Source organism: Cuculus canorus, chromosome 20 (assembly GCF_017976375.1).
Source record: "Cuculus canorus isolate bCucCan1 chromosome 20, bCucCan1.pri, whole genome shotgun sequence".
NCBI lineage: Eukaryota > Metazoa > Chordata > Aves > Cuculiformes > Cuculidae > Cuculus > Cuculus canorus.
The window spans coordinates 8,502,768-8,514,718 of record NC_071420.1 but is presented as its reverse complement, the minus strand read 5'-3'; the positions used below and the strand labels follow the sequence as shown (position 1 = coordinate 8,514,718).

At 54.5% G+C, this 11,951-nt stretch overlaps 1 protein-coding gene across 1 annotated transcript; it reads right to left on the bottom strand.

Annotated features, from left to right (window-relative positions):
- Positions 1-738: 738 nt before the first annotated feature.
- On the bottom strand, positions 739-10,598 carry NCF1 (neutrophil cytosolic factor 1). Its single transcript, XM_009561784.2, has 11 exons — positions 10,394-10,598; positions 9,593-9,673; positions 9,188-9,263; positions 7,301-7,466; positions 7,114-7,169; positions 6,510-6,632; positions 5,879-5,986; positions 4,908-5,025; positions 3,961-4,068; positions 1,845-1,987; positions 739-1,192 (listed from the first exon to the last, which is right to left on the bottom strand). Exons 1-11 carry the CDS (start codon positions 10,463-10,465, stop codon positions 1,074-1,076), a joined length of 1,170 nt encoding a protein of 389 aa, XP_009560079.1. The 5' UTR covers positions 10,466-10,598; the 3' UTR covers positions 739-1,073.
- Between the last annotated feature and the right edge of the window lie 1,353 nt (positions 10,599-11,951).

Below are 11,951 nucleotides of genomic sequence, written 5' to 3'. Positions count from 1 at the left end.
AATCCCAGCCAAACCCGGACTCAAATTTAAATCCAGTCCCAATCGGAGATCGAAACCCAAACCTACGCCCACGCTGAGACTCAGACACCATCCCAAATTCAGACCCAAATCCACACTGAGACTCAGACCGTATCCCAAACCTAGACGCAGCACCTAACCTAGACCCGAATCCACCTGTGGTGGCCCCCAAACGCCACCCTCACACCACGCTCCCTGCTGCACAGCAGCCCTGTCCTGCCGGCACTGGCCCTGCCGTGGTGGCCATCAGCCTCCTGATGTGGCAGGGTTAGGGTTAGGTTAGGTTAGGTTAGGTTAGGTTAGGTTAGGTTAGGTTAGGTTAGGTTAGGGTTGGGTTAGGTTAGGGTTAGGTTAGGGTTAGGTCAGGGTTAGGTCAGGGTTGGGTTAGGTTAGGGTTAGGTTAGGGTTAGGTTAGGGTTAGGTTAGGTTAGGTTAGGGTTAGGTGGCATGAGGGACCAGCACCCACAGCCTTGGGAAACCCTCACACCCTGCTGCCACTTGGGGTGGCCACCTTGTCTCATGCCTTCCAGGAGGAAGCAGCCATCATCCACCCCACCCCACCCCTCCCCCAAATTCTCTCCTTGTCAACATCTTTCTCAAGACTCCCTTGCCCAATCTGCTGCCGGATACACTGAGAAGAAACGCCTTTCCTGCCACCAGGCTGCTCTCCCATGTCCACAGTGACCAACCGTCCAGGCAGACATCGAAATATGCCTGTAAAGTGTCTCTTTTATTAGCAAAACCCACAAAATCATTCAAAATACAAATAGAGGACAAAAGGGAGTCCAGTGGTGAGGGGTCTCCAGTGGCTGCAGAGGTCTCAGCCTTGCAGGAGCCAGTGGAGTGGTGCTCGGTCCCTTCTCATGGTGTCATTAAGACATCTCGGGCTTGCCATGCCAGTGGATGAAGGTCAGTGCTGGGCTGCACCTATCCAGCTGGCAGCTGCCCGGAATCTGTGGTGGCCACCAGAGCCACCTCGATCCCCAGGTCTGGCCCTGAGCCTTGTTGCACAGGAGCTGGTGGAGATAAAGCATTAGCGGATTGGTGCTGGGAGCTCATAGGATCTTCCTCCGTGTGCTCTCGGTACAACGATTCAGGATGAGGTCTTTGCTGGGACGGGGAGGAACAGCAGGTTGAGCCTTGGGTTTGTTCTCCTCATGCTCGTTTTTCTCAACTGTGGGTAAAGCAGATGTACAAGTAGATCTGAGCTCTCCACCACCCAACACCTTCATGTGAACGTTCAAAAGCGTCCTATGTAATGGCCACCAAAGTTCCTGCCTCTCCTCCTGTCTTGGCTATGTGTGATGGTCTACCTGGAGGTCAGGGTGGTGGGATGAGCCCACCAGTGCCTGGCTGGGAGCTCTGCCTAGGTGGAAGCCCAGCTCTAGATCTGCATGAGGAGCTGCTCTCCCTCAGGAAGGTCATGGAACCTACAAGGGGGTTACCAGATCCAAACCATCTGCCTCAACTGCAGCCTCCTTCTTTATGCACCACCTCCCTCTAGGAGCTTTGCTGACAGCTATCGTATGAGGTCCTGATAACAGTGACAGCAGCACAGGTGAGGCGAAGCAGACAGGTGAGGTCCTAAATGTGGGCTGGCCTCCCACCAGGGCCATATTCTGCTCCTTACAACCTATAACCAGGGGTAAGAAACCTCAATGAAAAGAAACATCTACCTGCACTTGCCTCCAATGCGGGAGAAGGGTGGACAGGCTAGCTGTGATTTCCATGTGCTGTCCTATCCCACCAACCAGCACTGGAGAACACGGGCTGCGCCTACAGGACAAAAAGCCCATGTCCAGGATAAAGGCCCTGCTGAGACTCACTGATGATGTTGGCCTTGTTCTGTAAAGTCTCCTTCGTGTTCCTCCGGCTCTGGATGTACTTCCTGCTGTTCCTCCTGTAGGTCTCCTGGCTGATGCGTTTCCGGCCCTGCTTGTGAATGCTCTTTGCATTTCGGATGGTGGATCTGCAGCAAGTCAGGAAAAAAAGCTTTCGGTTTCCATGCTGCAGCTCTCATCATACCCTTTCTTGTCAAGTATTTCCCCTCTCCGCTTCCTCCTCTGCCTCACCCAAACCCCAGTATCTGCCTTGTGGTTTTGCCTCGTGGAAGGCAGCAGGTGGATGCCTGCCCTCGAGGGCAGCCACGGGTGAGACACGATGTACGCCGTGCTAGGAGAAAGCTGGAACAGTGCTGTGGAAGCAAATACCAAGGGGTGAAGCCTGAGCACAAGCCTGGGAAGTGATGATGGGCATGGTGGAGTAGACTGGGTATAGGGCTGGAAGGACGAGATGGGTATGAGGTTTGTCCAACAGAGGTCAAGAAAGCCCTAGAAGTGATCTGTAAGTCTTGGATGGATGGAAATACAGCGACACCGAGATCCCTGGTGTGGGGTTTGGCATGGCTCTCCAGCATCCAAGAATCAGTTCCTGGGCCAGGGGAATAAATTGTGGGGTACATGTCAACATGCACCTGGATGTGCGGCATTGAACCCACAGCAGAGAAACTACTGAGAGAAGTGAAAGGCTGAGCAGCTGGAGATGTGGGATGGCATGCTGCCACAGGGGAACCCCCAGAGTTTGGGACTGTCCCGAGGCAGGTAGAGGCCACCGCTTAGTCTTCACTACCACGGCATGAGAGAGGTGGCTTCTGATATACCCTGGCATCCTCCTGCTCTGCTCAAGGCAATATGCCTGTCTGCTTTCCACCCCTCCCTAGTTTGAGCACATACCCCATTTCACAGCAAGGCTCTTGCCCATATTGGCAATCCCTGATTTCAGAACAGGATAGGGGATGACGTGATTGAGAGCAGCCCCATAGGGAAGGACTTGGGGTGCTGATCAATAAGAAGCTCGACATGAGCCGCAGTGTGCGCTCACAGCCCAGAAACCAACCATGTCCTGGGCTGCATCCAAAGCAGTGTGGCCAGCAGGGAGGGAGGGGGTTCTGCCCCTCTATTCCTCTCTTGGGAGACCTCATCTGGAGTATTGTGTCCAGTTCTGGAATCCTCAACGTAAGAAGGAGATGGAGCTGTTGGAACAGGTCCAGAGGAGGCTACAAGGATGATCAGAGGGCTGCAGCACCTCCTGTATGAGGACAGGCTGAGAGAATTGGGTGTTCAGCCTGGCCTGGAGAAGAGAAGGCTTTGAGGAGACCTTATATCGACCTTCCAGTACTTGAAGGGGCTACAGGAAAGCCTGACTGCCATCACTGACACCACAGGGACAGCATTCGGCATGGAGGACAAGTCACCATCCTTGAAACAGGCCCCCTCGCCTTCCCAAGGGAATGAGTAATCATCACTGTGCTCAGATAGGTGGATCTGGGCTGGTTTACACTGTTTCACACTTAATCGATGCTCCAGCAGAGCTGGGTTTTGAGAGATTTTATAGCAAGGTTGCTGTGTTTTCTGGTAGGGAAGAAAAACTAATGGCAAGCTCTGCCCTTCCCTGCAGTTTTGGAATTAATGAGTTATTAATGCTTTTTATCTTTCTAATCAAAATAAAATCCCTTCCATTAGCTCAAATCCTCCCATCAGATTAGGCCATTTGGCAGCTCTGATTAGTCAAATCTCTCCTCGCTTCTCAAAGATTCAGAGGGTGCACTTAGGAAATATTAAAAAAATGGCCAATTTGAAAATTAAACGTGATTAGCCCGGAAAAGAAAACTTTGTAGAAGGACGAGGAGAAGTACACCTGGCTGGAGGACCTGCTGGAGCAAGGATCAAAAATGCTGGGGTCCTTCTCCACCTGTGGAAGTCAGGGAGCACAGAGCTATTTTTGCTACAGCCCTGGAGTGTCTTTGCCCAACTCACGTCTCTCCTGGGCAGTTCCTCCTTGCCAGGGGGAGCAAGGGACACCACAAACCACTGTCTGGTTTCATTTCACCCCCTTGAAGAAAAGCTTTAGTTTTCCTCCCCCCCTGCCCAGGGCTTCTCCTACCTCCGCGGAGGAGCGCTCCGGTTCCTCAGCCCACTCTTCACGGAGGTGTTTGCCTCCCCGGCTTTCTGCAGGTACATGGAGGGGTAATAGCCCGTGGCTTCGTCCTTCCTGCAGCGCAACACAAAGCAACCTTGCTTGCAGTCTTGGCTCTGCGACCACTGCCTCTTCATCCCTGTCCCCGGCAGGATTGTTGGGGCTGGGTGGGCTATTTCTTCTCATGATGCTTTCAGGGATGGGAGCTTGAACTGTCTCCCACCTCATTTGCCTGTGGATCTCTCTGAAAGTGTGCTTGTGTCCCAAACGCAAGTAGGTATTGGACAGAGCAATGGCTCACAACTTTCAGGGTCTCCCCAGCTCGTATTGTCTCCCTTGAGGGTTTAGCTGGGCTCCTGCAGGGTTGCTCAGGGCTTCCTGCTGCTGTGTGCTCAAGAAACCCTCCCTGGTCCTCAGCTCATCTCTCCCTCCAGCCCAGCTCACCTGCAAACACCAGGAGATCCTCCCAGTGCCACGTGCCTGGGCACAGGCTGGGGCACGAGGATCCCTGGGATTTGCAGCCACACCATGTCCTACTGCGAACGTGCGATCCATGGCTCTCCAGAGCACACATGCAGCTGGGATTCCCCTTGGGGAAGCCCAGATTTGCAGGGCAGGCCTGGGCTAGGATGGAGGCTGAAGTTTTACAATGAAAATGTTCCAGAGTACTTAAAAGCAAAATAACAGATAAGGTTCTTTTCCATCTGCCTCCTTCCTGCCTATTTCTGAAGACCTCATCAGAGGAAGACCCAGCTGTGACATTTAGCATTTGGAAAAACCACGGGCTACTGGAAGCAGCTGCAAAAGGGACCAGACAGTCCAGGGCTTTCACAGCCAGAATGCGTTGAAGTGCTGGTTCATCCCTTCCCTCTGCCTGAATCTCGCTTGCTTGCTCTGTTCTTGCCATCTCTCACCTGATGACCCACCAGCCATCGAGGAGCTTGTGGATGACTTCGATGGCATCACCCTCCTTGAGGGACAGCTCATCCTCCTCCACAGCTGTGTAGCTTTTCTGGACAACGTACTGCTCACCTGTACACAAAATGAGACAGCGGGTGGGGCTCAGCCTCTCCAGCTGCTGAGGAGAGGAGGCACCAGAGCATCTATCCAATGTTTTAGGGGAGGCCCAGGGTGGTCCAAGTCTCCAAGTTTGGATTCAGACTCTTCCCAGCTTCTTCAGCACCCGTGGCTCATCTCAGCCCCTCCATTAACTCTCCAGGAGAAAGCTGGTAAAGGCATCAGTGTAAGCACACTTTGCTCTGCTGAGGAGCATGTTTCTCACTCGGGTAGTTAGATGAGCAAGAAGGAAGCGTTGTGCTAATAGAGACTGTGGCAGTGCTTTGAAAACCAAGAAGATGAAGCCCAGAGCAATCAACTTGAGTCTGTAGGATCTTCCCACACGATAACACCCCACTGTCCTCGTGGGGCAATGCGGAGGGTGGATAAGGACAGCACAGAAGCCAAGGGCTAGGGAAAGCCTGTGCCTTGTTTTGGATGCTGCACTGTGCTCCTCTGCTAACCCAGCCACGCAGCATGCACCCAGCTAGAAGACAAGGGCTAAGGAAAGCTGCACCTTGGTTCAGATACTGCACCACGCTCCTCTAACCCAGCCACTCAGCTTGCACCCAGCTAGCTCGGCACAGCCACTGGATGAAGGTGTGCATCGGTGATCAGCCAAACTGAGTTGCAACTCAAGAGATGCTCCCGAGGTTGAGAGCAAGGCACTGACCCACGAGGTTTATCTCTCTTGGCAGCTTCTACAGCAACACCTCTGTGCCCAGCAGTCCCAGGCAGCGTGAAATCCCAGCAGGGGCCTTGCAATGAACCGCTGCAGGGAGCAGCACCCTGTGCTCTGGTGCACACCCTTGTTGCCTTAACATTTTACCTGCATAGTTGGGCTCCTGCTCTTCAGACTCGTCGGGACCATCCAATGGCTCCAGATAGGCAGCTGGCACCCAGCCCCGTTTATTCCTCAACTGGCAAAACCACCAACCTGCAACAAAAGCAGCCGTGGGCAAGAGCAGAAGGGGTTGTGGGGACACCAGCGTAAAGTCCATTCCCAGCTGGGCCAGGCACAGGCATCCTGGACAGAAGGGACGGCACTGGGGACGGTCTCTGTTTACATGATGCAACCAGGAAGCTTGGCCAGATCATCCCATTTCCTTATGGGCAGGAAACCTGACAGGCTGAGGCATGCAAGGACATTGCAGGGTTTTCTAGGATTGCCCCACAAACTCCTTGGCCAAAACTAACTGTCATGTGGCTCCATGTGAGTATGAAACATGTTCCGAGAGGTGGGAGGTTGCAGAGAAATTCGATGCTGCTGGTTGCGTTTGCTCTGAGCCTCTCCACTCCATCAAAAGACCCTGATGCAGCCACCTACCCGTTACACCACACACTGGTGTAAATAACTCACATGCTGTGTTTGGATGCAAGGTGCAAGAACAGCCCCCATGCTGACATGGTGGCCAGGAGGGGAGTGGCCCTCGGGGCTCTGTGGTGGGATGGACAAATACCATTCTCGTTCTTCTCCACGACATCCACCATGTCCCCAGCTTGCAGAGCCATCTCGGATGTGGAGCTCTTCTCATAGTCAGCGATAGCTCGGTATGTTTGCAGGACAATGGGGCCCGTGATGTCTGCAGGGGAGAAATGAGAAATCTTCCCTCTCCAGGCCCCCAGGGCAGAAATACCCCATTTCAGATAGGCCAAAAGCAGTCCCAGTACAGCCCAAATTGCCTTCCCAGCCTCTCCTGGTCCCAAAGCAGCTGGATCACAGAATTATAGACTGTCCTGGGAAGGGACCCACATTGAGTCCAACTCCTGTCCCTGCACAGGACACCCCCAACATTCACACCGTGGGGCTGAGGTTGTTGGCCAAACCCTTCTGGAATATTGTCAGCCTTGGTGCTGTGACTGCTCCCCTGGGAGCTGCTCCAGGGCTCCACCACCCTCTGGGGGAAGAACCTTCTCCTCATGTCCAACCTAACCCTCCCCTGGCACAGCTTCCTGCCATTCCCTCGGCTCCTGTCCTTGGTCACCAGAGAGCTCAGCGCCTGCTCCTCCTTCCCTGTCAGGATTCACTGAGGCAGCTGCTTGCATCCCTCTGGGGCCTCTTACCAGAGGAGCTTTTCTTGGCATCCTTTGGCAGGAGGAAGACCTCAGGCTTCTTGATCCTAGACGGGTCAGAGCAAAGGCAGCTGAATGCTGACCACCCCTAACCATTGGCAGCGGTGCCCCGCCAGGGGCTGCTGCCAGCGCCCGGGGACGCAGGATTTGCCCCAACCCAGAGGGCAGATGAACTCACTGGCTGTCCGTGATGGGGTTCATGTCATCGGGTCGGACCTTGAAGAAGTTGACCACATGCAGGCACCGGGAGATCTTGTGGGGCAGGTTGACCAGTGCATAGCAGTACTCAGCCAGTGTGCCCTGTCTGTTCTGGGTTGAGCGCTGCCCATCAAACAACTTCGGGGCTGGGGGAGAAGGGAAAAAGCAGACAGAGTGCTCTGGTTTTACGCATTTCCCAAGCAGGCTGCTCTAAGTCAATAATTTTGCCCAAATGAGTGGATTTGGCCCCACGGTGCTGCATGGACCTCCTAAGGCAGAGCTCTGTGGAAGTGTGGTCTGGTCTCCTCCATCACTGCTCCGACTCTGGTCTTGGCAGGCATGTGGCGTTCATGGATGGCGCCAAAAAAGCTGGAGAGAAGCTGACCACAGAGCTTCGGCTGTTTTGCAGCAGCGCTGTGGCCGTGGGTTCCTCATTTTGACAGTGCAGCAGGGAGGTGAGCGTGGTCCAATGCCCAGCCTGGGTGCCGTGGGCAGCCAGCCTCATCCCCTGCAGCCTGTGCACCCTTGCAGAGCTTATGCAAGCCTGGAAAAGACCTTGTTCCACGCTGTTTTAGTTCTAGGATAACTCCCACATCCACGCTCAGACTACATCCAGCTGCTGGGCCACAAACACAGCGACTGCACCAAGGGACAAAGAGGACTGGGGGAGGCACATCCATCCCTCCATCCCACTGCTCACAATGCAGGTCCTGCAGCCTCTGGTCCTGACCTCAGGGCTCAAAAATGCCACTGGCAGCACCAACCCACAGCAGTCATAGAATCACAGAATCATAGAATCATAAAATGGTTTAGTTGGAAAGGACCTCAAAGCCCATCCAGTTCCACCCCTGCCATGGGCAGGGACACCTCCCACTGGATCAGGGGCTCACAGCCCCATCCAACCTGGCCTGGAACCCCTCCAGGGATGGGGCAGCCACCACTGCTCTGGGCAACCTGGGCCAGGGCCTCCCCACCCTCATCATGAAGAATTTCTTCCTAATGTCTAATCTAAATCTTCCAATTTACAGCCGTCCCCCCTCATTGTATCACTCCATTCCCTTGTAAAGCAGTGTTGAAGCACGTATGAGGGGGTGTGTGTGCAGCCAGTGGCACCCTCCCAGCAGTCTGATGCCTGTCTGGTCCCCGGTGCTTTCAGTTCCCCAGACAGGATAAGGACACTCGGAATTGCCCTGGCACAGCGGTGAGAGCTCATCGGAAGGGTTCCAGCACAGCTCAGCCCCGTGGGGACCCCCCGACATGGCCCCCGTGCTGCTGCGTGGTGCAGGTCTATTCCTCCTTGAGAAGTTTCGACCACAACCTGCAGCTCTTTCACCTGCCCCTTCCTGTCTCCTTTAAAGCAGGAAATTAGATAAAAGGGGGAATTTTGCTGGCCTGCCCTGTGCTTAGGAACAAACTGTCAGCTCTTTGGATCGGGAATTCACTGGCTGTCATTGAAGACATATTGCATTGCTTCCTCTTACAAAACACCTATGTTGTCATAAGAGCAGTAAAAAAACAATCCCAGTGGTGGTGTCACCCAAGGAGGGCTCAGCTCAGCTCAGCTCAGCTCAGCTCAGCTCAGCTCGGCTCAGGCTTCCCAATGCCAGAGTCCGCACCAGCCAGGTGTGACAACCAATGTTCTCGAGCAGGAAGGATGGAACGTGCAGGTCTAGCGAGTGTTGAGAGAACCCACTGCTGCTGCTCGGACAGACCTTTCTAGTGTTCTGATTTCCAGCTTGGTGGGCAGGAACAGAAACCGCCCCAAGCACCTGCACAGGAGGCAGCAGGCAGAGCTCGCTCTGCTGAGGAATTTCCCAACAAGCTGTCATTTCTATTTTAACCCCCAGCCCTGGTGCCTGCCCCTCACCTGGCAAGTGTGGGATGATCCGTTTCTCCATGTTGATGTCCCCGGATTCAATGGGGAACATCTCCTTCAGTGCTTTCTGTGGAGCAGAACCAGGCAGGGCTGTGAGGATGGCACTGGGGGGACCCCTCTGCGGTGCCCATGCCCCCTGCCTGCCTTTTGCCCCCTTCCTGGTGCTCTCCCCGCTGCCGGCACGCGTTGGCTGGATGTGCACCTCGACACCGGGAGAATCCTGCCGGGGGAGCACAAAGCCAGTGGCTCCCCACTTCAAGGGGCAAAGAGATTGAGGCACAGGAACCCAGGAAGCTCTTTTGGGGCAGTTTCAGCTGGAATTCACCCTCCTCCGTTTTTCCAGCCCGAGCGTGGTGTGCTGGTCTGGGGGCCACTGCCTGTCCCGGGATGACTCACATGGAACTCGTATATCTCGGTGAACCGGCGGTAGACGAGCTTTTCAGAGAGGTCATTCCACTTCACCAGGAACATGTAGACCTGAGGGGCACAGCAGAGGCGCTGCAGCTCTGCGGGTGAGTGGGACCCTGCATCCTGGTTGAGCCAAAGCCCCTAGAAACCCCCATGGATGTGTCCCTTCCCTTCCTCACCCTGATGAGAGCAGCTCAGTGCAGGCAGTGAGCAAACTGGGAACCAGGGAAGCTTGGCAGGGATAGTGAGGTGACAAAAACGTGCAGATAGGCGGGAATCATAGAATGGTTTGGGTTGGAAGGGACTTTAAATTCCATCCAGTTCCACTCCCCTGCAGGAGCAGGGACACCTCCCACTGGATGAGGGGCTCCAAACCCCATCCAACCTGGCCTGGAACACCTCCAGGGATGGGACAGCCACCACTGCTCTGGGCAACCTGGGCCAGGGCCTCCCCACCCTCATCGTGAAACATTTCTTTGTAAAGTTTAATCTAAATCTTCCCCATTCCAATTTAAAGCCATTAAAAGACAGAAAAAAAACCCATCAAAGACAGAAAAACCCTCTCCAAGCCTGCAAATTCACCAACAGCTTACAAAGATGCCCCAAATTGTATGAAATCAGAACCTTTTGGTCTCTGGCTGCCTCCAGCTCATGCCAGCTGCCATGACCCCCCCAAAAAAGGATGCTCTTAGGCCCTCGGTCACATTTATCTAAAGAAATAAGGTGCCAGGCTTTTCACCCCAGCTGCTCCTCACTACTCAGCTTGTTGGAAGGTCACTGCGTACTCACGTAGTGCTGGCTGGGGTAAAACCTTTTCTCGTAGCCCAGCAGCTCGATATGCCGGATGAAAGGATCTTCCATAGCTGCTTCCAGCTCCAGCTCCTGTTCCTGAATCTCCGGCTGTCTCAGCGTCCTCTCCTCCCTTCTGCCTTTGCACAGCTCTGCTTCCTCTTTAAAGCCCCCGAGAAAGCAGAAGTCACGCTGCAATCACACCCATAATTGTTTATTCACTGTAGGTTTTATTATGTCGGGTTTTCCCTATGGGGAATCTCCAGCCCCTCCAGGGCTGGGGAGAAGGCCGCAGCAAGGAAACCTCCGGATTCCCTGGAGGCACCGCTGAAGTCAGAGGACAGAGAGGGGTGGCTGCTGCCACGATAGCCAAGTGTCCCCTCCAACTGCCAACACTGCTCGAGGTGTTGCAGCAACCCCTTTGGCAGAGGGTGATGGGCAGGACAAGCACCTTGGCAATGGGATGAGGAGTCTTCACCCTCTTGAGCAAAGCTGGTTGGCCTTCAAGTGCAGGGATGGCGGCACCTCATGAGACTGTCCCGCTTTGCATCCTCAGGGGCAGCAGGGAAGCTAGAGGCAAGATGCAGGCAGGACAGGGTGGCCACAGGCTGTGCGTGCAACAGCTCCTCCCCTTCCATCACCATTTTCTTTCCATCACCTGCAGCTTCCCCAAAATCTTCCTGTGCTGTTTGTAGGCAAAATGCAACAGGAACCTCTCCTTGGTCCCCAGCACAGGTTCCCTCGGTTACAATGGGTGCCAGTGCCGTGCTGTCCCCGAGGACGCGCAGAGAGGGGACCACGGGGCCAGCCCCGATGCCTTATTAGACCAATGGGATGAGGTTTAACAAGGCCAAATGCCGGGTCCTGCACTTGGGGCACAACAACCCTATGCAGTGCTACAGACTGGGGGAAGAGTGGCTGGAGAGCTGCACGGAAGAGAAGGACCTGGGGGTAATGGTTGACAGCGACTGAACATGAGCCAGCAGTGTGCCCAGGTGGCCAAGAAGGCCAACGGCATCTTGGCTTGTATCAGAAATGGGGTCACCAGCAGGTCCAGGGAGGTGATTCTCCCTCTGTACTCAACACTGGTGAGACCGCACCTCGAGTACTGTGTTCAGTTCTGGACCCCTCACCACAAGAAGGATGTTGAGGCTCTGGAGTGTGTCCAGAGAAGAGCAACAAAGCTGGTGAGGGGCTGGAGAACAAGTCTTACGAGGAGCGGCTGAGAGAGTTGGGGGTGTTCAGCCTGGAGAAGAGGAGGCTGAGGGGAGACCTTATTACTCTCTACAACTGCCTGAAAGGAGGTTGTGGAGAGGAGGGAGCTGGGCTCTTCTCCCAAGTGACAGGGGACAAGACTAGAGGGAATGGCCTGAAGCTGTGCCAGAGGAGGGTCAGGTTGGATATCAGAAAAAAATTCTTCACAGAAAGAGTCATCGGGCACTGGAACAGCTGCCCAGGGAGGGGGTCGAGTCGCCTTCCCTGGAGGTGTTTAAGGAACGGGTGGATGAAGTGCTGAGGGACATGGTTTAGGGAGTGTTAGGAATGGTTGGACTCGATG